Consider the following 26840-nt stretch of genomic DNA (forward strand, 5'->3'; position numbering starts at 1 on the left):
ACGTATTGACTGATATTACATACACCAAATTGAATGCCCAGAATATTTGCATGTTCATTGTAAATCTGAAAATCAAAATCGTATTTTTAACACAAAAGAACTATAATGAAAAATAAATATGGATTAGGGAACAAAAAGTATATCAATAAAGTGTTGAATATGCAGTAACGTGACAAAAAATATTACTGTTTTGATTTATTTTTTTAACACACGTATTATACTTGCAACACAATAAGTGCAACACAGACCAGTTCATTGCAAAAGAAATGCTCTCTGTAAGACACTCCCTTATTTACAGATAGACGGGGAGACTTTAAAATGAGAATTAATTTGTGACCTGTCACCATTTATTAACCGTTCACCCGAAACAACGTCAGGCCACCTCCGGCAGATGGCGCCATTTCCCAACACCAGTCGCCGTGCCTGGTGGAAGTGGGTCGCTGAGGTTCCTCCTCTGTTCTTCTCCTCCAGTCCTGCTCCGGTTCTCCTGCGAGGATGTGAGTGTGTGAGCGGCAGCGGGCGGGCCTCCCTCAACAAACACCGCGGTCTGGTCTGGATGTCGATCCTCAGCTACCGCTGCTCCGGTCGGCCATGTTGGCGAGAGGCTCCCAGTCCAGTGGAGGGAAGTAGACGCGTCTGAGAAGTGGACTCGCTCGGATATCCTTCAGAAAATGCTGCTCCATCTTCGTGGGTCCGGACCAGAACCCTGAGTTAAAGCCCGAGCAGCCGGTGAGTCTGGCGCGTCACCATGAAGGCCGTCTGGACGGAGCGCGAGTACTGAGGACGGAACCAGAACCGAGGGACACGCAGAAGAAGGAGGGTTCGTGAAGGTGAGGGTCCAGAGGAAAGTGGGTCTTTGTGGGCGAGGATGGGCCTCCGTGACAAAGAGAAGCAGCTGTCAGGAGAACATGCTGAATGGATTTTTAAGTAACAGAATGTTCTTCAGGGTTCAGGGCGAGAAGGAGGCATTTCAGCAGGACTCCAGTTAAATAACATGGATCAGAATGAACCGGGAATGTTGTCTGTTTACTCGTCATTTTAAAAATGGATATCAGAGTTTGACCCACACTTCTGAGGATGTGCACGAGAATAGCCAACATATTTCTTCTGGGTCAAGTAAAAATATTAAATTAAGTCATTTTCTCACCGAATATGCTTCAACTATTGACTGAATCCTTCAGTCCTTGTATGTCTCTTTCATGGTGTTAAATACAAAATATTTACCAATATAAATTATAACAACGCAACATTGATGTGTAATTAACAGTCCTCATCTTTTTATTATTTAACATCATATAATCAAATTATTTGACAATATTTATAGGTCATTATGAATGAAGTCAACAGATAATATAGGAATAAAATGGAGTTCTATCATCTGGTTAAGACATGAAGATGGCGTTGTAACATTCTACCTGGCTTTCAATGTCTGACAAAAAACTGATCAACCATTTATTTTAAATGGTCATTTTTAATTGGATATATCGTTTTTCTATTTTGCTCTGTGCTGTCATAATAACCATTAATGGAGGTCCAGGTGTTCCTGGCAGACATTGAATTCTAATGTGAATTTCAAATCCTTTTTTTTTAGATTCATTCTAACCCTTTTTATTTTATTGTCACACTTTGATCCAAGTTGGTGACTTAAAACATAAGGACATGAGACAGGATGTGGCAGAATAAGGTTCACTTTAAAAACTTTAAATGGATACCATTACAATCAACGGATATATATGAAATAATCCACACATCACTTGTCCAAATCCATGAATATAAAGTACTTTCTTGAGTTTATGAAAACAAAAAAAGTTGTCAAGATGAAGTCTGATAATGTATGCTAACACTGCTTGTGATAAAGGAAACGCAACATCGTCCCATGAGGATTTATTTCTTCTGCTATGAACCGTGGGGTCTAAATTTAGGGTAATCCACCGAGACTGGGATAGCCAGCAATCTAGATAAGTGCCGCTGACATGAAATTAAATTCAGTGTTGCCAAACATACGTTTGTCGTTCTCCGTTTTGTCTTGATCAGAACGATCTGGACTCAAAGCTCTTTGACCCCAGCTGAGCATTCAATTCTGTGGACTTGATTAAATGTGACACAGAAAGCGTGATAAGGTCAAATAATGACATCACGTGAGTCGAATAAAAACTTAGTGACGTGACATATTTAGGTCGTCTCTGTACTACTTCTCCAGAACTTCTCCCCAACCATCTGTTCCATAATCAAACCCATAACTATGCTGAGAGTGACTTTTAACATGGTGGACCCACTGTATTTCAGAGTAAGTTCTTAATGATATCTCTACACATTCTTCAAACTTTGTGACCTAGATTTCCAACAGACTCTTGCTCACCCTTCCTCCTACATAAATTCCGCTTTGCCACCTTAAAATAGAAACAGATCATTCATGGAGTATTTGACTGCTCAGAATCGTTGCCGTCGGTTCAGTTGAAAGTCACTTCCTACTATCCCGTCTTCAGATGACCTTTTCCCAGTGAGAGGAATGCAATGGAAGGTGGCAGGCAGCATCTGTTGTGAATCGGAAGTTGCTACCGGGACCCTCCCAGGGTGAGTGTCAGCTGCTCACAGTGGTCTAGACAGACGCAGGGCAGCTTTTCACTCAAACTGACAGATGACGGATGGAATAAGTTCACCCCTTCAACAAATGTCAGCCCGGCTGGAAGTTCAGTTGCTGTTTGAACCAGTCTGGAGGTAGATAGATGTTATTGCACTCCCTGTGGTTTTCTGTGCATGTTAAACCATTTAAACTGAAACTTGGAATTTAGTTAAAAATCATCAGGGCGTCAAACTATATGACATTAGGAGCCAACTGTCATTAATGGTTCCTTCTTAATTCTTAAATCGTGCTACTTACTTACTTCACGAGCATCTAAAAACACTCCTGAATGCGCAAACATACATACATTTTCTTTCATACTATTCCCGTATTATTGCATTATTAAGGGGGGGGTTAATTAATTTTTGACATTTATAACAGACATGTTTTGCTACAAAACAGAGCACTTGAGTACTCCAAGGTATTTATTTGGTTTTTACCCAACCATTGAAAACATGTCACTATAACAATAGGGTTATGATTTCAATAAAAGTGCAAATAATAATGCTACTATTGTTTTCCTTTTTTACCTCTGACTATATGTTTTTTTTCTTGTCCAGATAAATATGCAGACAGCCTCTGTTGAAATGTAAAGATAAATCATAACTTAAGTATCATCGGATGAACAGACACAGATTCAAACCATTGTAAATATGCACGGTTAGTACACTCTTCTTGAAAAAAAACGTGTCCGTCTTTACAATACGGTTTCCAGTTTTCTCTTCTTGGATGTTTCAGTACAGAAGCTAAGTGGAAATAAATGGAACTACCATCGGTGATCTGATCCAGCCTTACACCCCAGCTCAGGCTCTGAGGTCTGTGGATCAGAATCTACTGATGGTTCCTCGTACACGGTTCCGGACGAGAGGAGAGAAATCCTTCCAGGCTGCTGCTCCTAAGCTTTGGAACGATCTTCCTCTCCCTCTGTGTTTGATGGATCTACTGACTCCTTCAAGAAACATCTCAAGACATTTTTATTCGTGCAGGCTGTTTTTGTCTCGCTGTTATCCTGACCTCTTAAGTATATATTTTATTGAGTATTGTTTTGATTGCTTAAGCGCTTTGTGACCCTGGTCTGGAAAAGCACTCCATAAATATAAATTACTTACTTACTTAGTTACTGATGTATAAGCTGTTTGGTTAGACACTACTAGACCTATGGGGCTGGTTGTCTCATAAAAGTTGCCATGTTAAGAGCACTGGAGAAAGAAATAGGTAGTTTGTGAGTCACAATAAAACATTTTACATTAGAATGTTATCAAAGGCTGCTTTAACTGAAACAACATCATGGAATCTGCTCATGTTGCACTGCGTCATTTACACAAGGTTATCAGAACCTTTTTTTGAATACCAGTTTACCGCAATATATTCAACATACATTTTAAGTGATCTTGGTTTTCATGCCATTAACACTGAATCTCAGTTTGATCCAACTCTCTGGAGCAAAAACAGAATGTTGGTATATGATGACCTGAATGAGTATCAAGTGAAACGATACATCCTCCAAGATGCAGGAGAACAACCGTAGTTGGTGTACATTAGCACCTATGTAACCAAGTCACACCTAGATGAGACCTAGTCACTTCTTTATGGACCAGGTCCAGAATGAAGGAGACAATAAAAAAAGAGATGAAAGAGATTTTCTGGCACGTCAAGGTGCTCACATCAAGGGTGAACTATTATAATTTTAATTTACTTTGATGATTAAGAGGAATATTCCTCAATAGTTGGAAATAAAACGTAACTTCGTTTGTCTGACAATCTGGAATAATTAAGGAAAGTGTCTTGTGAAGTGCTAAACCATTATTGACAGAATAATTGACTCTGCTCGACTGTCGAATAACATTAGCTAGTACGCCTCTGTCTTATCAGTATTCAGTAGCCCGGCTGTAAGTTCTCATGGTGGAAGGGCATCACTGCTGGGTCACTGATAAGAAAGGAGAAGGTCAAACTTATCACGGCAGCCGAGGACACAGAAGCAAATGAGTCTATTGTTTGCTTTGAGGGCTTTATGCGTATTAACCTGCTTTAAGCCCAAATGTTAAGAGTCAATCATAAAAGTCTTTTCAGAATTATTATGTCTGGAGTATATTGTTCATTCTAAGATATTCAGAAATACACCCTGTCATTCTAGTCTGGATGAACAAATAGTTGGGATTTGTCAGACTTACCATTTGGCTCTTTTGACTTGATATGTGTTTTAGAAAGAAGTACAAGCTGTTATATTAAACAACACACATAGATTGAAAAAATATAATTGCTTTTTGAGAACGGCGCCCAAAATACAGCGTTAAAACGGAGGTTACCACACTTTATTGCTTTTCCTTTTATAATAGCTTTTTCGTATTTTTGTTAAAGCCATTTCTTTACGCTACCGTCTCCAACATCTCTCCTGCAATTAATGTATGCAGAACTTACAGCGGCCTCTCTATATTTCATTTTTCAACAGCCATATTGATTGGACCTTTGACCTTAAAGCTTGTTTCCAGAAACAGTTTTCACCTGTGAATGTTCTCGTCCACCGGTTTTTATTGCTTCTTCTAGAGCGTTTCTTGGAGGTCACATTATGGTCTAAGCGCAGGGCTCCAGAGTGCGCCCGAATCAGGTGCCCATGCCACCAGAATTTTGAGGGTCACGGTCACACGGTGCACCAATCACAAATTAAGATTGCACATAGATAATGGCTGCAGAACTAAGCTGTTAGCTGAAAATAAACGCGTCAATGTCAAAAAGTTGGTCTGGAGCCCTGAAGCTGTAGAGTTCAAAGCATGTGAAAAGAGTAGCTGCTTGTTGTCTGACTACACCAATCCTGCATCTCTTAATATCATTGTGTAGATAAAGAACTCTTACATTCACTATTGAAATCCAAAGCCTAATAATAATTCATCCTATCTCATATGTAGTAGGACTCAGGGAGGCTTTAGCTGTATCACACACGACAACTGTCTTTGAGGCAGAAATCTTCATAAAACTGGACTCATGGTGTTGATGTGTTTGTAAAAAGTAGAGACCAGGAATAGGCAGTAAAGAAAGGAGTATAATATGAACTCATCTTCAACTTCATTATTGTAAGTGCTACTGTATGGGGGTCTTCTCATTCTAGCGTGTGATGGACCCTTCTAGGTCACTTCATTCTCCTCGGGGCAGTAGATGCTGTAATTAGTACACGTTTCTTTTGTTAGTAAGCAGCCAGGTTACCTCACTCTACTGTGTATATGTGTCACACGCTGAAAGGGTGTTCTAGCCGTTTGATGGATGACTTATACATTGATAAAACCGCAGTTTATACAGAACAAGGGCGACCCAGTAGAAAACTAAAAGTATTATCCTGGGAAACTGCTCTACTTGAATTCCTTTACGCTGTAGATGTTGGGTGAAGATAGATCAATCATGTTTTAGAAAGATTGTTTATTCATTTAATTCCTATTTGTTACACATATAAAAAGAAGACAAAAAAATGCTGTATGTCATGGAAGGCTCTGTGACACAGAGTTCTAAGTGGTACAATTTGGACTTGCGAAGCATCAAATCTGCCCTCAGTTTAATAGTGATACTAATAAGAGCCCCCTGCTTGAAATAGTGATTGGGGTACGGTCATGTAACCACTCACAGAGCAGCTATCAAGGGCAGATTTTCAACTGGCTTCACCTCCTTAAATAGTGTTTTAGTTTCTCTGACACATTCTGAATCTCTCTACTGCAACCTCTTAACTCGTTTAGGAAAAGCGAATCTAATTGTCACCACATTTTCTGTCCCTTCACGCTTCCAATGAAGAGCTCAGCTAAATGATCTTGCAGAGCAGGAATGTCCACAATGCAAATAGGAAAACACACAAACATATGTCTTCATTGTAGTCAAGCTTTCGTTTACGTTAAGTGATATAACAGACATGCCATAAACACACGTGATATCTGATGGTGTTTGTATTTCTGATGAAGTTTAAAAGGCTAAAAGCGGATTAAGAATTCATTCATATGTCTGTTTGATGACTGAGCTTATCATCCAACACTGCAACAACAATCACAAACATATTCAGGGGATAATATCCAGATATGAGTATTTGTGTTTATGCAATGTTCCAGCAGGTCAGGGGACTCATCAAACCTCACGTCATCAAAGCTCCAGATGTGCTTCCACCCATCTGGCGGCTCTCATTCTGACAGATTTGTGTTTTGTCACAGCAGGGTTACAGGATGGGCTGCATTAAGAGCAAAGAGGACAAAGGCCCTTCCATGAAGTACCGCACCGAGAACATCCCCAACTCCGACCCGAGCGCCACCACTCAGCATGTGGGCCATTACGGGCCGGAGCCGACTCAGCTGCAGCAGAATCAGCTCCCTTCGTCTTGCTCGCTCTCTGGGACAGCTAACTTTAATCACACCATCACGCCTTTTGGTGGATCCTCGTCTGCTATGACTCCATTCGGTGGGGCGTCGTCGTCCTTCACTGGGCCGGTGTCGAACTCTTTCTCTGGTGCTGTCCCGAGTAAGTTGCATGTTCATGGTTCTTTATTGTTTCATAACGACATACGTACATTAAGATAAGATGCATCATGTTTTCATGTTCACAGTGTTTTTTCAATTGTAGCAGCATAAGTAGGATCCAAAGACTATTAAGGTGACTCGTGTTAAAGTGGGGTTTAGGCTCTAATCCTTCATTGTGACAGATTATCCGATCACAGTTGGAGTTAAAGGCGTCATCCACATATTTTTTGTGTATAACAGGGGAAACAAGATTAGTGCTGAATTGTTATTATCTATGTCATGATTATTATCCGTCTGTGAGCAACACAGTGGAATCCTTTCATGGTGTTAGTTTAACCTTTAACAATGTTGTACAGGACGGAGGTTTTGTGTTGTAGTCCAGCTTGAGGCAACAGATATTTGTGTTGTTTACTCTGTGAAGCAGAAAACTCACGTTAGGGCTGTTTAGAAATGCCTCCATTCAGGTCAGATCTTAAAGAAAACCTTCCTGAAAGATAGGATCAATTTAACAGCTACCACTTATCATAGACTTGACAAGGTCAACCACAAAATTCCAGCATTAAAAATCTTCCCTGCTCTATAGAATAGTCTGTTGAAGGTCAAAGACCCACTTACCTACTATGATTATCCATCACTGTCATCTAAAATAGGACCTGTTTTATAAAAGTAGTTTAAAACTCTGAATTTATATTCCTTCTCTAAAATAGTTTAGAGGTCATATACTGTGAAATACCTAAAGTATTTCTATTAAACATTGTGTTAAATATAGATATAGATAGACTTGGATTTGGGGACAGAAGATGAAGTCGATTACAGGGGTTCAGGTGATGAAAAGAGGATGACGCAGGAACTGGTTGCTAACTAGAATTGAATCCAAATGTAAGGAAGATGGGCAGAAACAGGACACAGATAGGTCATCAATAGGTGGTATGTTTGCTATAAGCACTGGAAGGAGTTGTAGGAAAAGGTTAAAAAGGTTTAAACCAAAAATGTTCACATGATGATTATCATTTGTGAACTGAGGATTGAGATGTTGGTTTTAAGCCAGCTTTGAGACAAAGCTATTGCTGTGTCTCTGGCTGGGAATTTGGCCAGAAGCTAATGTTGCCATTGTTTTTGTTTACATACCCAGAGGCACGTTACAAATGCCCAACCATTTCCAGTTTTCTATAGCAAAGACAAGTCCTTATATTTTGCTGTTTATTTGTGAAATTAGGAGGCAGCAAGAGGAATTCAGCAGATATAACACAATAACCTCATGGAACTAAGTGGTTTTGGCTTTTTTATTCCATGAAACAGTTTTCTTCTAATGTTGGGATAAGATCTTTATCCATTTATGATAAGTTTTATCCTCCTCAGCTCACCTACAGCCATGTTGCCTTTAGAAAACATTTTGATTGGTGATGCCACTTCTGTGTTTTTTGTAGGTGGCGTCACGTTCTTCGTGGCCTTGTACGACTATGAAGCTCGCACGTCGGACGATCTATCCTTTAAAAAGGGAGATCGCTTCCAGATCATCAATAATACGTAAGTGTGTCAATTAAGAAGTTTTTTTTTTCAGCTCAAGCATAAGATATCTGTCTGTAGGGACACAACTAACCCAAAAATGAGTGATGAGGTAAATCCATTTATGACGAGAATTATATGTGCTAAAAATAACTGTGCAGATGATGTGTTCACTGACATTAACCTGAAGGCATCATTGTGCTAGTTTATCTGACAGTACATTTCTTATGTAACGATGTGTTAATAACCATTTCTTATTGTCTTTTTTTTCTGTCTTATCTGACTTTTCAAGTGTAAGATTTAAGTTTAATGATTGTTGTGTTGCAGAGAGGGAGACTGGTGGGAAGCTCGCTCTATCAACACAGGGAGGAAAGGTTACATTCCCAGCAATTATGTGGCTCCTGCAGACTCCATACAAGCGGAAGAGTAAGGACTTATTTCCCTTTACTTTTATTTCAAATGGGAATCTCCAAGTCATGTGCTCAAGTCAGCTCTGTTTCTCAGGTGGTATTTTGGGAAAATGGGACGTAAAGATGCAGAACGGTTGCTGCTCAACCCTGGGAATAGTCGAGGAACTTTCCTTGTGCGGGAAAGTGAAACCACTAAAGGTTGAATCACGACGTAAATTTTCACCCAAAAGGACACATTTCTAAATGAAGTTTTTCACCACAGGTGCGTACTCTCTGTCCATTCGGGATTGGGACGAAACCAAAGGAGACAACGTTAAACACTACAAGATCCGAAAGCTGGACAGCGGTGGATACTACATCACGACAAGGGCTCAGTTCGACACATTACAGAAGCTCGTCAAACACTACACAGGTATTTCTTTTTCACTTTCCCGACCTCTTTTTTCACCTCTCAACAATCAACAGAATTTAAACAGCTCATGTTTAGCCAAAACCTCCATTTATTATATATATTCCTGTTGTGTCTGGCTTATCCTGTTCCTCTAAATATTTATTTGTACTATTGTTGGTATTACTAACCGAACATTTGCATAGTAGAAGAGTCCAAAAAATGATCACATACATATATAGAGATTTTTAGCTTCTTCATTTGGCATTGAACTCAAGATGTTTGAAATCAATAACAGATTCACAAGAATATTCACACTGGTATACGTGACTCTGAATCAATAACATTTCTCTTGACTCTCACCACAGAACACGCTGATGGACTTTGCCACCGGCTCACCACCGTCTGCCCCACAGTCAAACCTCAAACACAAGGCCTTGCTAAAGACGCCTGGGAGATCCCTCGAGAGTCCCTGCGCCTTGAACTCAAACTGGGCCAGGGCTGTTTCGGAGAGGTCTGGATGGGTAAGTGGAAAAGAGTGCAAAGGTCCCACAGCGTAACACATTTTGTTCTCTTAATCAATTAGTTACTATTTGTTAAGATCTACGTTCTCTGTTTCTTGAATGAATACACTTGTGTCTGTTTGTTAGCAAAAATAACTTGAAAAGGTTGGAGCATATTTTAATAATATATTGAGGAAATGATGATAATGGGCAAGGAAACAGTTTTTGAGGAATTTTCAATCAGTTGAATGGGGGACCTTAGGAAACATTTCACTCAATACAACATTTTATACATAAACTTCAATGTGACATTAGTCACAACATTTTTTCCGTCAGTTCCCTGACAAAAACAATGAATTATTTTAGTAGTGGTACAGAAGATTAGATTTTAAGTATAAAACTGTCTCTTTTGCAGAAGTATGCGTGGTTGTGCGCTAGTTAGCTGCCACAATATGACTTGAAGACAGTCCAAGCTCTGATCTCTTCACTTTCTTTTTAATGCATAGTTATGTTTCCCTGCAGGCACGTGGAACAGTACCACCAAAGTGGCTATAAAGACTCTGAAGACAGGGACCATGTCACCTGAGGCCTTCCTGCAAGAGGCCCAGATCATGAAGAAGCTTCGACATGACAAGCTGGTGCCTCTTTACGCTGTCGTGTCTGAGGAGCCCATCTATATTGTCACGGAGTACATGTCCAAAGGTGCATGTTGTAGATGTTTATGTCGGATTTTGTTTCTGTTTAAAACCCCAACCTGAAATATCTTGGTTTTATTGTAACACATGCACTTTAGATGATATTCACCTTTTTTTATTCATTCCTGTTCCACAGGGAGCCTGCTTGACTTCCTCAAAGAAGGTGATGGAAAATTCCTGAAGCTTCCGATCCTGGTGGACATGGCTGCTCAGGTGAGATCAATCACAATCCTCTGTGTTGCTTCTATTTAAAGTTTTGCACAAACACAGACATCTGATCTGGCACACGTTTGTTCTGTATTTTTCTTAACTTGACAGGAGGCTGAACGCTGCAGGAGCTAAAATTATTGACTCTGAAGCTTCTTTTTTTAAAACGTTTTCTAGATCGCAGACGGCATGGCCTTCATCGAGAGGATGAACTACATCCACCGGGATCTGCGTGCTGCCAACATCCTGGTCGGGGAAAATCTCGTGTGCAAAATCGCTGACTTTGGTCTAGCCCGGTTGATAGAGGACAATGAGTACACGGCGAGACAAGGTGGGCACACACACAAACTGCGTTTTACTACGATGGACAATGTCGCCTTTGTCTTCGAGTCTTTAAAGAAGCTAAGAATGAAGATAAAAAACATCTTCACCAGGTGTTGAACCTCTAATTTCTCTAAGAACACTCTTTGACAGTTAAGATTATAAAAAATAAAATGTAATCCCTTGATGTAGTCATATACTGTATGTCATGTAATGAAGCAAACATTCGTGGTGCATCAAGGGAGAGTTCATGGTGTTACATTTTTCAAGTGGATTTTAAATATTGAGCTATTTTAAAATATACTAATGTAACAATTGTACACTATAGAGTGGTCCTTGTTTATTGTGGGGGTTACGTGCCACATTGAAGGAAATCCACAAAGTTGTAACCATTTCATTTTTCACTTGTTGCCAGCTAAACCAATCACAGCTATCGATTACTTTTGACATAGCAACATAGAGGTTGAATTTCAATAAAGTATTGTAGCGACCAATAGGCTATCATAAGATAAAGTAATGTGTAGGAAAGCATCATGGGAGTTCAATGTTTTAGGTAAGGTGGCTACGGTCTTTAGTGCTGCCACTGAGTGCTTGTGAAGTTTATCTGCTGTTCACGATCATGACATTGAGGTCTGCTGCTCCTGACTGCAGCTGGCTAGAATATAAATATGCAGTACCGTGTGCAAAAAATAAAAAACAGCAAGACTGTGTGAACCGTGATATGTATCACTTTAAATTTCAATATTTTTTTATGATATCATATCAGGATTTCTGTGCATATTTGTGTTTATAAACGTCTGTTTTCGAACAGATTGAGTGATGACAGATACCCTGCTGCTGCAATTATATTGAATGAGAAGACATTTTCTAAAATGTTTCAATCCACAAGGGATAAACAGTAATTTTGTCAGGGTCACTGTGTGCTCAGATTTTTCTGGATGACAACGAATTAGACACAAACGCCCTCTAGTGAACTCAGAAAGTCTCTTCTCTCCATCAGGAGCTAAATTCCCCATCAAGTGGACGGCGCCGGAGGCAGCCCTGTACGGAAAATTCACCATCAAGTCTGACGCCTGGTCCTTCGGGATCCTGATGACAGAGCTGGTCACCAAAGGCAGAGTGCCGTACCCAGGTAACACTGCAGTGGGTGAAAAGATGCGGTTCGACACACACCCAGTTACACACAGATCAGATAAGCCATCTGGTGGGGGATGATCCCGAGGTTGAACACCACTCTTGTTTATAACCAGCTGTCAGAGCAGAATTGTTTCCCCTCTCCCTCTGTTCTGAATATAAGGTTGTTTGAATATCTTCTTTGGATTTAATATCATTCATTTTTTAATTATTTAAAAACATTTAAATTATGTCGCTCTTACCTTTTTTTAGTATACATGGTTTCATATATTTAAAAAATAAATAAATATATATATATATATATATATATTTATATATTAAATAGAAATATAAAAAATATATATATCTGAAAATCAAACCTTTCAAACTATACATTTTTCTATTATGAAGAAACATGTCATGCTCTCAGTCCAAGCAATGACTTCAGAGATGTCTTGATATGCTTCCTCAGGCATGGTGAATCGGGAAGTCCTAGAGCAAGTGGAGCGAGGGTACCGGATGCCGTGTCCCCAGGGTTGCCCCGAAACCCTGCATGAGATGATGAAGCTCTGCTGGAAGAAAGACCCAGATGAGAGACCCACATTTGAATACCTGCAGTCCTTCCTGGAGGATTATTTCACGGCCACAGAGCCGCAGTACCAGCCCGGAGAGAACCTATAGAGCCCTCAACTGAGTATTAGGGCTGGACATGTTTTTAGTGAACATCACTCATTTCAGATTCATGGTACCACACAAACAATGAATGTACTTAAAACATACTTGTGTAACATAACTGCTGAACTCACATCGACTATAACTCTACTGGTGACACGAAACACTTTAATAATGACAGTAATTAATATATGATTCCTGTTTCTAAACTTGTTTGTACATCCTCGATGACAGTCGTCTTCATTGTTCTCTACCTGTGTGTCCCTTTACATCCTGAACAGCCCACCTTCAGCTCCCAGACTGCACTGTGATCACCCTCTACAAGTGCTGGACTTTCACATATCAACCCCGAGAGGGCGCTGCTCCTTTAACTTCTTGTGGCCAACATTTTAGAAACAGAAAGAAGCCATAGAGTGGTGGCAACAGTTCCCCTTCTCAAATGTGACTGAACGGTGGATTCTTGTGTTATTAAATCAACCGTAGCTCTTCTCTTTGTACAGCAATATGACTTTTTATAAAGCACCTTCCTGTATGGACTCATTAGGACTGTATTTAAACGGGAATAACTCTTGTTGTGATTCTTTGTATGCGACAATAACTCCTCTTTTTATAAGATCGTACTAACGTGGCCCCAGTGGCAGACTGTGGAAGCAGTTTTTATAAATAAAAGTACTGCGTTTATTTTTGTTGTCATCTCTCACTATCATTCAGTTAAAGCTGAACTATTTTGTTTGTTTGTTTGTTTCTGGCTCCCTCCAATATTAAAACAGCGAAACTTTATTGTTGTGAAAACAGAAGTGTCTCCAACTCTACTGCCATAATCCACAATTCAATCAATTATTAGTATTATGTGCATTTGCTAACAAAACGAAAAAAGGCTCTTAATACAATGAATGGCATGATAACATGCAAGACAGAAGCTGCTGTTTTTCGTTTTTTTTTTATTTTTTATATCCGTCAAAGGCAAACACGTAGAGGTCTAAGTTGTTTAGGCAATTTGGTTCAAATGTTCATAGTCGCTCTCATATAGTCCTAGAGGTTTCACTTGTTTAATAAAAATAAGTTTGGTGTCTGATTTGAGAGCTTGAACCACCAAAAGATGGTGGAAAAGAAGACATAAAGTCAATCCTTGTAGTCAAACCTAGAAAGTAAATTGCTCATACAATTTAAAAAAATGTAGAGAATTGGAATATAGCAGTGGCGGGCTGTGCATTTCACACATAGGCCTTCAGTGGCCTATTGGTGCACCTCTCAATAACTACTTTAAGGTTATTTATACACCACAGGGATCTGAGCGTGTACTGCTATAGGTCAATAAGACGTCTATCATCAAATGAACACAACATCATACAACATTATATCAAAATATCACTCAGCTAGAATTTAATCAGCAGCTATGTCTCGTTGAAACTTGCAAATATGATCGACACAACAGTCCAGACCAAAGCGTCATCAACATCCTAGTCTCTCTTAAACTGCAGCAAAACACACACACATATACGCAGATACACAGACACTGAAGCGGATTGGTTAACACAATACTTCGGCTGCCTTTGATTTCAATGGACAGGAGCCACTTCTGAAACGACTGAAGGCCTTGGGTAGATTTCTCCTGGTAACACATGACAGCTCAAATATGATTGGATAAAGGCTCTCACATGAACGTACAATCCCAGAAGCAGTGCGCAAGTTGCGCAAGGAAGAGGAAAGATATGAAATGAAGAGAAAAGACTATACGGAATAATTTAATACATATTTATAAAAAATAAACAATAATAAATAATAATAATAATAATAATAAAATTAAAATTAAATTTATTTTCTGATTATGTTTAGGCCAGCACTGGAATATAGTGGTGCAGCTTTTATCTCTTCAATTCTTTATTTTGTAATTTTGATATGGTTTCCGAATGTCAGAATCTTTCTTTATTGTGTATGTCGTTTTACTGAGGCGTGTCAAACGATGAAGCAGTATTTCTCTGGAAGACTGACCCTGGAGATTGGGGCGGAGTCTCCTAAAGTAAGCCCCGCCCACTGACGACTTGACTACAGGCATAGACAATAGCAATAAAGTATAGACGAATAAATAATGACATTATTTATTTTCAGTCACAATAAAAGTTTGGATTCCAGCGGCTTAATCGAACTAATAAATGCATCATTAAACGTAGTAATGGCACCATCTTGTGGACAAATGAAAAACACTGCGCATCCAATTTATTAATCTTGAAGAAACATTATTTGCGTAAATGAATGTTGTTGTTTTTTTAAAAACCATTGGAGTAAACAGTGAGACAAATCAAATCAAAATGCGTTTTAAATATCAAGTCTTACTTAAAGAAGTAAAGACTCATAAACATCATAACCTTTTTTTAATTTAAATAAAAAACATAAATGATTCTCAAATTCCTTGCGTTTTGTCCTCGTCTTGTCAACATTGACTAAAGACAGTGTCTCTGAGAAAAACATGTTTGATCTCGAAGGAGGTGAAGGGCAATAGTCAGGTTAACAACAGTTCAGATCCATACGGTAAACGTTTAGCTCCGCCCAGACCTCCAGGCTAGACCGGAAGAGACCGCTATAGAGGGGCGGGTCCTGCAGACTTCGTGGATCGTGACTGACAGCGACAACTGTCCTCCCGAGGATGCCGCTCAAAATCACTAGTTTGACAGTCCGGGACGTGAGGTTCCCCACATCCTTGGAGCAGCATGGTTCTGATGCGATGGTAAGAATGTCAAGTGTCAACAAAGTGACCGGAATCACGTGATCTATGACCCGCAGCACACTGACCCGGACTACTCTGCTGCCTATGTAGTTCTGGACTCTGACTGCGGGCTGAAGGGGTTCGGTCTCACCTTCACTCTGGGGAAAGGCACTGAAATAGGTATTTTTCTAGCCAATAAATCGTTGAAGAAAAAAATAAATGTGAAAAGTTTTCCTGCTTTACAGAGGAAAGTAACTGTAACTTGTAGCATTAAACCAAAGGGGGGAATTAAATAATATTTGTTATAAAATATATATATAAAAAAGGCAATATATTTGACTTTAAATTTCCCCTTGTGGGACTAATAAAGGAAATATATCTATCTAGTTAACATTTAAATTAAATACTCTTTTGACTCTCATCTGCGCAGACATCTACTTTCAAACCAGTTAATGACAAGCAACCTTTTATTAACAAGGCCAGGAACTTCATGTTTTTTTGTCTACATTATTTATATTCAGCCGGGGTAATTTAAAATAACATTGCTGGTGTTGTGTGGTTTGAGTCATGCAAGAAGTGAGAAACCATATTTGGGCTCTAAAATAACTCTAATAACCCATAATCACTCTGAATGTGCAGCATTTTTTTTAACTTAATGAATGTTTTTAAATAAGGTCGAACTAAGATCCACTGAACGTGGCTTCTATCCTGCAGTTGTGACGGCTGTTCAGGCTCTGGCAGGACTAGTTGTCGGCAAATATTTAGAAGAAATTGTCGGTGACTTCCGTGGATTCTATCGCCTCCTGACCAGCGACGGCCAGATGAGATGGGTGAGAAGAATGTTGGCGCGACTGAACGTTCTCCTTCAAATGGGTTGACCTGAAGTTGCGTTTGAGAAACAGTTGGGACCAGAGAAAGGTGTGATCCACCTGGCGACGGCTGCTGTCCTGAATGCTGTGTGGGACCTCTGGGCGAGAGTGGAGGGCAAGGTACAACTCAAAGACTTTGAGAATCATTACTAAAAAATGACTTGTTCTTTCTTTGGTTAACATAGCCACTTTGGAAGATGCTTGTGGACATGGTGAGTGCTTACACATTTAATTGAATATCTATGGATATTTATTGTGCTGTTTAATTATTTTTTTCAGGAACCAAGGACTCTTGTTTCTTGTATTGACTTCAGATACATCACTGATGTGTTGACAGAGGAGGAGGCTGTGGGTGAGTTAAGGCAATAATGATCATTTTAAAGAATCTTATTCCTGTGGGAGAAGCACAGAACTTTGTAACTATTCTTGTGAAAAGATTATCTTTACCTTGTTGAATTTTAGAACTTCTAATGAAAGCCCGGGAAGGAAAGCAAAAGCGAGGTGAGTAAGTTAGTTTAATAGGTCGTAAACCATCAAACATTTCTTAATATTCTAAATGACTGGGCAGAGGAGGAGATGCTCTTGAAAGGCTACCCTGCCTACACTACTTCCTGTGCTTGGATTGGATACTCGGACCAGCATCTCCGACAGGTGTCTCCAGTTATATGTTTGACGCAGGTATTGAGTTTAAGTTTGTCCGTCTGAAGCTTTGCACAGATGCCCTGGCGTCCGGCTGGACTAAGTTTAAAGTGAAGGTCGGAGCTGATCTGCAGGACGACGTACGCAGATGTAGACTTGTGCGACAAATGATCGGACCTGATAACGCTCTGGTGAGATTTGTGGTTTGCAACATAAAGCAGCAGTGTTTGAGTCGGATAACATTTGCTCTGCCAGAGTGTAACACATTTGTTTTATCTCTGTCTGTAAAAAAAAAAAAATTCTGTTAGATGATCGACGCCAACCAGAGGTGGGATGTGGACGAGGCCATCAGTTGGGTTAAGAGCTTGGCCGAGTTCAAACCTCTCTGGATCGAAGAGCCCACATCTCCAGATGACATCTTGGGTCACGCTGCTATCTCCAGAGTAAAAAATACAAATATCTTATCTTTCCTTTTAAGTATATATTTTATTGAGTATTGTTTTGATTGTTTAAGCACTTTGTGACCCTGGTCTGGAAAAGCGCTCTATACATATAAATTACTTACTTACTTACTTAAATATACTGTGTACACTAGTGTTACTGTTGTTGACACTTCTTTGTTTCAGGCATTGGCTCCACTTGGGATTGGTGTGGCGTCAGGGGAGCAGGTGAGAGTTGTGGTCTGGCTCAAGAGAAATGGACCGTGTTCTAGTAGAGCTGCGTTTTGTCTCTCCAGTGTCACAACAGAGTCATGTTCAAGCAGTTCCTGCAGGCGTCTGCTCTGCAGTTCGTCCAGATCGACAGCTGTCGGCTGGCCAGCGTCAACGAGAACCTGGCGGTGCTGCTCATGGCTCACAAGTTCAAGGGTGAGGTGAACTCATTCAAAATCACTCACTGTGGCTTGTGTTCTTGGCAGTGATGCCCAGGAACAGATTTAAGTCTTAAATCAGTTCACTGAGAGTGTTTGCTATATGACCACTAGGGGACGCTAGTTGAGCATAATTCTAAACTCCACAATCCAGAGCACAGAGATGGGATCGAGTGTGATCGAGTGCTCACTTTACAGCCTTAAAAACCACAATGCACTGCTTTTGTGCTTTGGTTTGATAGGGTGGCAGTAATCCACAAACCTTGTGCGTTTTACATTCTTCTTTTTTTTGAGAAAAATAATTCAAAGGTTGGATCTGTGGAAATCGTGTAAATAAGGCTTCATGTGTTGCTGCAAAGCGTTATGCATAAACGTTAATTATAAATCACATAAAATAAAAATTCCAAACTAGTCTGATTTTCTTCTGTAGTGACACGTTATGCCCGGCAGATGTCCTTAAATCACCTGTTTTAAGGCAACTCAAATAAGTGTTGAACTACAGCCCTATCTTGGTCAGTTACTTTCTCATCTGAGTCGCAGGTGTCACTGACAAACATTTGTATCCTTCTAGTGCCTGTGTGTCCTCACGCAGGAGGAGTCGGCCTATGTGAGCTTGTCCAGCACCTGATTCTCTTCGACTACATCTGTGTTTCAGCCAGTCTCAGGGATCGGTGCGTAGGAGCTCAGGAATGTGAAGATGAGTTAATGATTGGCGTCTATTTCAGCATGTGCGAGTATGTGGATCATCTCCACGAGCACTTCTGCAGTCCGGTGGTGATTCAGGACGCACATTACATGCCCCCCAAGGTATGATTTTTCAACCAAACATTTGATTCAAAAGTCAAGAAAAAAAAACCTTTAGATGAGTTTCTGTGGAAGATTTTTTTAATGACAAAGGTAATGTTTTGACCTTGTTGCAGGATCATGGTTATTCCTGTGAGATGCTGGAAACATCAGTGGAGAGACATAGCTTTCCCGACGGTGATGTTTGGAAACTGCTCATGAAGAACTGATTACAATTTATGTGTCCGTTAATATGGTTAGAGGTATAAACTTTAATTAAAAGTGATACCTTTACAACAATTCAAATAGTGCATTTGCACTAAAAAAAAACATTACAACAGCTTTTTTATTTTTGTGATTGAGAATTAAATAATATTTTCAGCTCAGCTCATTTTGAGTATTAAATAAAAGCATGTTGACATCTGCCATGATGGTGGTGATGTAAACTCAAACAGCCATTTGCATCTTGATAGCAGGATGTGGGTTGTAGTCACAGATTTCAAAATCTTCTGCACGGAAGTCGTCGATGTTTGTCACAGTTCTCAGGATTTTCATCTTTGGAAATGGGCGAACTTTCCTCTGGAGCTGCAAAGGTTAAACGTTTTAAAAAAGAATTTCTGCAAGGTGTCCAATTTTAGAGTAAAGATTAATTATAAAACATTGTAATATTAGTTGGTGAAGTTGGCTGCCACTCTCAGTAAAGTAACAATTATTCAATGATTAAGATCTACTAACCTGTTCTTTGAGAGGTTCCACGTGGTTGAGATAGACGTGCGCGTCACCCAGTGTGTGCACGAAGTCTCCAGGCTGAGGACATAAGACACGAGGAAGTAAGTAAGTAATTCTTATTTGTATAGCGCTTTTCTAAACCAGGGTCACAAAGCGCTTAAACAATCAAAACAATATTCAATAAAGTATATATTTTAAAGATCAAGATAAAACTGAGAACACAACAGGAGTTCCAGAAAATCAAGGAAAAGCCTGAACAAATAGAAACGTCTTAAGATGTTTCTTAAAGGAGTCAGTAGACTCCATCAAGCGCAAAGAGAGAGGAAGATCGTTCCAAAGCTTAGGAGCAACAGCCTGAAAAGATTTCTCTCCTCTGGTTCTGAACCGTGTCCGTGGAACCATAAGTAGATTATGATCCACAGACCTCAGAGCCCGAGCTGGGGTGTAAGGCTGGATCAGATCAGTGATATAAGGAGGAGCCTGACCATGAATAGCTCCGAAAGTAAGAACCAGAATTTTAAAGTTGATCCTAAAAGAAACTGGAAGCCAGTGAAGAGTTTTAAGGATCGGAGAAATGTGAGTTCTTCTACTTGAGCGGGTTAGAATTCTCGCTGCAGAGTTCTGAATCAACTGCAGGCGAGACAGCTCCTTCTTGTTAAGACATGAAAACAAACCGTTACAATAGTCCAGACGAGAAGAAACAAACGCATGGATTATAAGATCCAGATCATGTTCCGATAACATTTTCCTAAGTTTAGAGATTTTTCTCAGTTGAAGGAAACAGTTTCTGGTCAGTTTTCTGCAGTGTTGAACAAGAGACATGTCTTTATCGAATACAACACCCAGGTTTCTCAGGCTCAGTTTGACAGACTGACCTAAGTCACCCAAGTACTGACTCAACCCTGGAACCTTATCATGAGCAATCACCAGAGTTTCAGTTTTGTCCACATTAGGTGTAGAGTGTTTTCACTCAGCCATTGTTTGATTTCTAGCAAACAATTGACTAAGCTGTTCAGCTTCTGGGGCTCAGTTGGATCAAAAGAGCAGTAGAGCTGAATGTCATCAGCAAAAATGTGATAAGAAACATCAGGAAATCTACGAATGATTTTACCGAGGGGAATCCAGTACAGCAAAAACAATAAAGGACCCAGAACAGAACCTTGAGGGACCCCACACAACAGATCTGCCGATTCAGACCTCATTTTATTGGCAGATACACTAAAACTGCGTCCAGAAAGGTATGACGAGAACCACTGTAACACAGACCCAGACAGTCCCACTTCATCCCTCAGTCTTCTCAGCGGGATCTGGTGATCAACTGTAAAGGCTGAGGACAGATCCAAGAGAACCAGAACAGTGGATTTACCCGAGTCAGACGACATCATGATGTCACTGGACACTTTCAATAAAGCCGTCTCCATAGAGTGATGTTTACGGAAGCCGGACTGAAACTTCTCATGGATGTCGCTCTGATCCAGGAACAAAGACAGCTGCTCAGACACCACCATCTCCAAGATATTGGACAAGAAAGGGAGCTTAGAAATAGGCCTGAAATTACTGAGGTCAGTTGGGTCTAAGCCTGGTTTTTTGAGCAGAGGCTCCACAATGGTATGTTTAAATTCATTGGTAAAAACCCCTGTGGAAAGGGAGAGGTTCACCATATTGGTAACCCAGGGGCCAATTGCATCAAATACTTTGATAAAAAGCCTACAAGGAAGGACGTCATCTGAGCAAGAGGAGGGTTTCCTCTTGTTCACTAGTAAGTAAGTAAGTAAGTAATATTTATTTATATAGCGCTTTTCCAGACCAGGGTCACAAAGCGCTTAAACAATCAAAACAATACTCAAAAAAGTATATACACTTTAAAAATCAAGATAATACTGAGAACAACACAGGAGTTCCAGAAAATCAAGGAAAAGCCTGAACAAATAGAAACGTCTTAAGATGTTTCTTAAAGGAGTCAGTCGACTCCATCAAGTGCAAAGAGAGAGGAAGATTGTTCCAAAGCTTAGGAGCAACAGCCTGAAAAGATTTCTCTCCTCTGGTACTGAGTCGTGTGCGTGGAACCATAAGTAGATTCTGATCCACAGACCTCAGAGCCCGAGCTGGGGTGTAAGGCTGGATCAGATCACTGATGTAAGGAGGAGCCTGACAATGAATAGCTCTGAAAGTAAGAACCAGAATTTTAAAGTTGATCCTGAAAGAAACTGGAAGCCAGTGAAGAGTTTTAGGATCTGAGAAATGCGAGTTCTTCTACTTGAGCGGGTTAGAATTCTCGCTGCAGAGTTCTGAATCAACTGCAGGCGAGACAGCTCCTTCTTGTTAAGACATGAAAAAAAACTGTTACAATAGTCCAGACGTGAAGAAACAAACGCATGGATTACAAGCTCCAGATCATGTTCCGACAACATTTTCCTAAGTTTAGAGATTTTTCTCAGTTGAAGGAAACAGTTTCTGGTCAGTTTTCTGCAGTGTTGAACAAGAGACATGTCTTTATCAAATACAACACCCAGGTTTCTCAGGCTCAGTTTGAAAGACTGACCTAAGTCGCCCAAGTACTGACTCAACCCTGGAACCATATCATCAGGAGCAATCACCAGTGTTTCAGTTTTGTCCACATTTAGCTGTAGAGTGTTTTCACTCAGCCATTGTTTGATTTCTAGCAAACAATTGACTAAGCTGTTCAGCCTTTGGGGCTCAGTTGGATCAAAAGAGCAGTAGAGCTGGATGTCATCAGCAAAAATGTGATAAGAAACATCAGGAAATCTCTGAATGATTTTACCGAGGGGAATCAAGTACAGTAAAAACAATAAAGGACCCAGAACAGAACCTTGAGGGACTCCACACAACAGACCTGCCGATTCAGACCTCATTTGATTGGCAGATACACTAAAACTGCGCCCAGAAAGGTAAGATGAGAACCATTCTAACACAGACCCAGACAGTCCCACTTCATCCCTCAGTCTTCTCAGCAGGATCTGGTGATCAACTGTAAAGGCTGAGGACAGATCCAAGAGAACCAGAACGGTGGATTTACCAGAGACATCCGACATCATGATGTCACTGGACACTTTCAATAAAGCTGTCTCCGTAAAGTGATGTTTACGGAAGCCAGACTGAAACTTCTCATGGATGTCGCTCTGATCCAGGAACAAAGACAGCTGCTCAGACACCACCTTCTCCAAGATCTTGGACAAGAAAGGGAGCTTAGAAATAGGCCTGAAATTACTGAGGTCAGTTGGGTCTAAGCCTGGTTTTTTGAGCAGAGGCTCCACAATGGCATGTTTAAATGCATTGGGAAAAACCCCTGTGGAAAGGGAGAGGTTCACCATATTGGTAACCCAGGAGCCAATTACATCAAATACTTTGATAAAAAGCCTACAAGGAAGGACGTCATCTGAGAAAGAGGAGGGTTTCATCTTGTTCACTAGTGCCGAAATATCACCCAAAGATACAGCAGTGAAGGAGGACCAAGAGGAGGAGAGGGGCTCAGAGACAGTAGGGGTTCCAAACAAAGGGGGAGAGATTTTCTCTTTGATCAATTTAATTTTGTCAATGAAAAATCTCAACAATGCATTGCTGTCAGCTTCACAGAAGACAGGCGTGATTTGAGGAGCAGGAGACACGAGAGAATTAATCGTGTCAAACAAAACTTTGGGGTTATTCCTATTTGCTGCTACCAGTTTTCTGATGTAATCAGATCTAGCAGTTTCTACCATCTCATTGTAAGAAGTCATCAGATCCCTGAGGTGAAGTCTATGTACCTCAAGTTTAGTGGACTTCCAGAGATGCTCAGTCTTTCGACAAAGTCTCTTCAGACTCAGGAGATCTTCATTTGTCCAAGGGCACCTTTTTTTCTGAATTTTCAAGTTCGATTTAACAGGTGCCACTTGATCCAGTATTTCAACACAATGACCAGTGAAACAGTGAATCAAACTGTCCACGTCTGGGCAGTCATCAAAGGAAAGACGGTCAAACATAGCAGAAAAACTGTCTGCAGTATCGGCTGAGATGACACGCCTCTGAGACCTAACTTTCAAAGGCTTAGGTTCAGGGATGAAGTCCAGGTTAAACAATACAAGAGAATGATCACTCAGATGGACATCATATACAGATACATTAGAAATGGCCAGGCCAAGAGTAAAAACTAAGTCTAAAATGTGGCCTTTTTGATGAGTGGGAAACATGTTGCTCAAAATTAAAGGCTTCTGTTAAAGTTAAAAGTTCTTTAGCAGAACAAGATGTGACGTCATCAACATGAAGATTAAAGTCTCCAAGAATAAGAACAGATTCCATCTGAATAATGGAAGATAAGAAGTCACTAAAGTCTTTCAAGAACACCGCCGCAGGACCAGGCGGGCGGTAGATTGACACACAATAGAAAGGTCTTGTAGAACCAACCAAGTTCATCTGAGACTCAAAAGAAGTGAATTCCTGTGTCTGAATCACTTTGCAAGAACAACTCTCCCTAAAAACAGTAGCAAGACCACCCCCACGACCAGAGAGGCGAGGCTTCCCCAGGACAGCGCTCCCTACTGGACAGAGTTCGTTCAGATGAATAAACTCTTCCTCTCCGGATAATATCAGGACAAGTAGTTGTTAAAACGACTGTTTTTGGCAATTATTGCAGGAGCTTACTTTCAGGCCGATCAAAGGCTCACCGGAAGCGGAGGTTCTAGGAAGCCCATGGGATGTCATAAGATTCTCACCTTCAGCCCCGTGACGTGAGCGATCATGTATGTGAGGAGGGCATAGCTGGCCACGTTGAAGGGCACACCCAGACCCATGTCGCCCGAGCGCTGGTACAGCTGACACGAAAGCTCGCCGTCGCACACGTAGAACTGACAGAGAGCGTGGCACGGAGGCAGAGCCATCAGGGGCAAGTCTGCGGATACAGCAGAGGTTAAGATTTCAAGCACACGCGTAAATCAAACCAGTTTGAGGTGAGGATAATGACCTGTTTTAAACCATAAAAAGCAGTTTTGACAGGAAGAATAAGGTAGATACCAATTATCAAACTGGTTTCTTAATTTTTTTTCATACATGTTGGAAGCAGATTCAATGACTCCAACGAGTAGCAGATGTTTATTGTGCACCATTATTAGGAATCTACTCTTTCAAGTCTTGTCATCGTCACAGTTTGTCTTTTTGTTTTTCAAGTTTTATAACATTCCTGCTGATTTAAGAACTTAATAGGTTGAGGCATACCTTTAAGATTCCATGCACACATGATGATCCTTCTGTCCTCTGGATTCTTTTTGATGGTTTCAATGACATTCTGCAGCTGGTCCACACCTTGTCCGGTGTAATCTGAGAAAATTCTCAATTTAGTTTTTTCTATACTCTAGTGGTGCTGAAGTCTCATTTTAGTATTTTTAAGGGTAAAAAAGAGTTGAAGTCAGAGCTGTAGTTTAAAACTCTACATCCGGCATTATAAATTCTGTTCCAATGCATTTGTGTTCATACCTGCATGCATGTTAGTATATTCTGCCCCAAAATGCCTCCACTGGAATCCATACACGGGTCCCAGGTCACCCTCTTCTCTGTCTGTGAAACCACACTTGTCCAGGAAGCTCCTTGAACCGTTGGCATCCCAAATCTTCACCCCTTTTTCAGAGAGCTCTTTAGAATTTGTCGATCCCTGCAAAAACATTATTTATAGTCATTTTGTTGAAACATGTAGTCCCCAAGACAAAGTCAGATGAGCACATGTCATTTCTACAGAATAAATTATCAGAATTGTTTGTCAATATGAGCACAATGAGTGAAGCACCTTTACAACACTATCTACCATAGCATTAGTATTTAAAAATGATTGCAGAGAAGTTGTAATGGGATATGTATGGACTAAAACAGCTTTTCTTATAGTACTGTGTACTCTACAAACATCAGGTTATTTTTAATATTATAATTTCATGATTGAATATTTAAAGTTAATTTGTGAATATCGTTAACTATCAGGACAAACTGGCTTCCTTTTTGTTTTCATCAGATTCTCAACAGCTCTAGAAGAATTAACCCATTATGAATTAAGTTATATTGAAAACTGACAACTTCACTCACTGGTGTCTTTCTAGATTTGACAGTTGGATATTTCCTTAAAACCAAAGCATCCATTGTGTAAATAAACAAACAGATATTAAAACATAATTCATCATCCTTGTATCCATCTGCGTTTTTTTTTCTTGAAAATGAACATCTTGCTCGAAGCAAAAGTATCAAATGAAGCCCACCTTTATAAACCAGAGCAACTCCTCCAGAATTCCTTTCCAGAACACCTTCTTTGTCGTCAACAAGGGAAATTGATCTTTAAGAAAACAAGATTATTGCAAATACACTACTATTGAACAGGCTAAACTTGAAAAGCTGCTATTTCAAACCTTTTTACACAGTCCCAGTGAAGACGAATTAAAACATTTATTATAATTATAAATGGATATATTGTTGTTAAATAGGTAAATAAAAAAAAGCCAGATTTTTACCGAAATCCCTTCTTCCTTAAATAGTTTGTTGTCAATATATTTTGTGACGTGCCCAGTGCATTGCTTTACTGACGCTGTAGCATTTTGAAATTGTTTTATTAATCGTTTGTTTTGATCAACAATATGCATGTAAAATTCGTTCTTACCACGCAGGCTGTACCGAGCTTGACTTCCGAACACTGAGATGACCCCAGTCCCGGTTCTGTCCCCCTTCGTGTGGCCGTGATCCAGAATGTACTGGACCTGGTTCAGGTACCCAAGTTCATCACAGAAAAGACCAGAACTGCATTTCCGCTCCTCATTTGTCGTCATCTCTGGAACCTTCTGGAGAGAGATTTCAGAAGTTGCAAGCATTTTACAAGGTGCGCTCTGCGACTCTTACGAGGACCTCGTTCACCTATTTACGACTGAAAAGTAACGACAACAAAACAAAACCCGGCAATTTCAAATTAGTCCAGCCCATCTTTCGTAAGCGAACAGCCAATCAACATAGTCTCGTCTCCAAGTATCGCGACATCCTGTTCGGTTCGTTCAGGCGCCAACAAGAAAGTAAGGAGACACAACGGTCTCAAAACAATCACCTATTAGCAAGCTTTATAAAGATAAACTAAAATATATATTTAACATAATCATGCATACTTTTGTATAAACTATATAAAGCAAAAAAAGAAAATATAAATGTTTTCAAAAAAATTAAGAGCAACACTAGGTGTCACCATTTCCAAAGAAGAGCAAAATAAATAAATAAATAATAATAATTAAGAAAAAGATTAGAAGTAAAGGTAAATTATAAATAGAGAATTTATCAAATTTTATTTTCGGTATGTTAAGAGGTAATATTTCA

General features: G+C 40.0%; 3 protein-coding genes across 4 annotated transcripts; 2 read left to right on the forward strand and 1 right to left on the reverse strand.

Annotated features, from left to right (window-relative positions):
• The first annotated feature begins 461 nt into the window (after positions 1 to 461).
• LOC148082597 (tyrosine-protein kinase yes-like) lies at positions 462 to 13603 on the forward strand. The gene is made up of 12 exons (XM_087789834.1): positions 462 to 830; positions 6805 to 7108; positions 8535 to 8634; positions 8941 to 9039; positions 9118 to 9221; positions 9286 to 9435; positions 9780 to 9935; positions 10437 to 10616; positions 10746 to 10822; positions 10994 to 11147; positions 12138 to 12269; positions 12723 to 13603. The coding sequence occupies exons 2-12, from the start codon at positions 6817 to 6819 to the stop codon at positions 12929 to 12931; spliced, it is 1653 nt and encodes a 550-aa protein (XP_087645960.1). The 5' UTR covers positions 462 to 830; positions 6805 to 6816; the 3' UTR covers positions 12932 to 13603.
• Positions 13604 to 15552: 1949 nt separating this feature from the next.
• Positions 15553 to 19211, forward strand: enosf1 (enolase superfamily member 1). Of its 2 annotated transcripts, XM_087788236.1 has the most exons (15): positions 15553 to 15647; positions 15704 to 15806; positions 16341 to 16456; positions 16529 to 16615; positions 16681 to 16707; positions 16775 to 16847; positions 16958 to 16996; positions 17064 to 17146; positions 17203 to 17325; positions 17443 to 17577; positions 17761 to 17802; positions 17871 to 18000; positions 18574 to 18673; positions 18728 to 18809; positions 18923 to 19211. In XM_087788236.1, exons 1-15 carry the CDS (start codon positions 15567 to 15569, stop codon positions 19013 to 19015), a joined length of 1314 nt encoding a protein of 437 aa, XP_087644362.1. In that variant the 5' UTR covers positions 15553 to 15566; the 3' UTR covers positions 19016 to 19211. The 2 variants fall into 2 exon arrangements, with proteins under 2 accessions (XP_087644362.1, XP_087644363.1); XM_087788237.1 differs by lacking the exon at positions 15704 to 15806 and having other exon boundaries at positions 15560 to 15647.
• Positions 18866 to 26388, reverse strand: tyms (thymidylate synthetase). Its single transcript, XM_087788238.1, has 7 exons — positions 26143 to 26388; positions 25748 to 25821; positions 24981 to 25155; positions 24723 to 24824; positions 24224 to 24399; positions 19521 to 19592; positions 18866 to 19370 (listed from the first exon to the last, which is right to left on the reverse strand). The coding sequence occupies exons 1-7, from the start codon at positions 26348 to 26350 to the stop codon at positions 19233 to 19235; spliced, it is 945 nt and encodes a 314-aa protein (XP_087644364.1). The 5' UTR covers positions 26351 to 26388; the 3' UTR covers positions 18866 to 19232.
• Positions 26389 to 26840: the final 452 nt, after the last annotated feature.

This window comes from Callionymus lyra, chromosome 4, assembly GCF_982586985.1.
Source record: "Callionymus lyra chromosome 4, fCalLyr1.hap1.1, whole genome shotgun sequence".
Classification (NCBI taxonomy): Eukaryota; Metazoa; Chordata; class Actinopteri; order Syngnathiformes; family Callionymidae; genus Callionymus; species Callionymus lyra.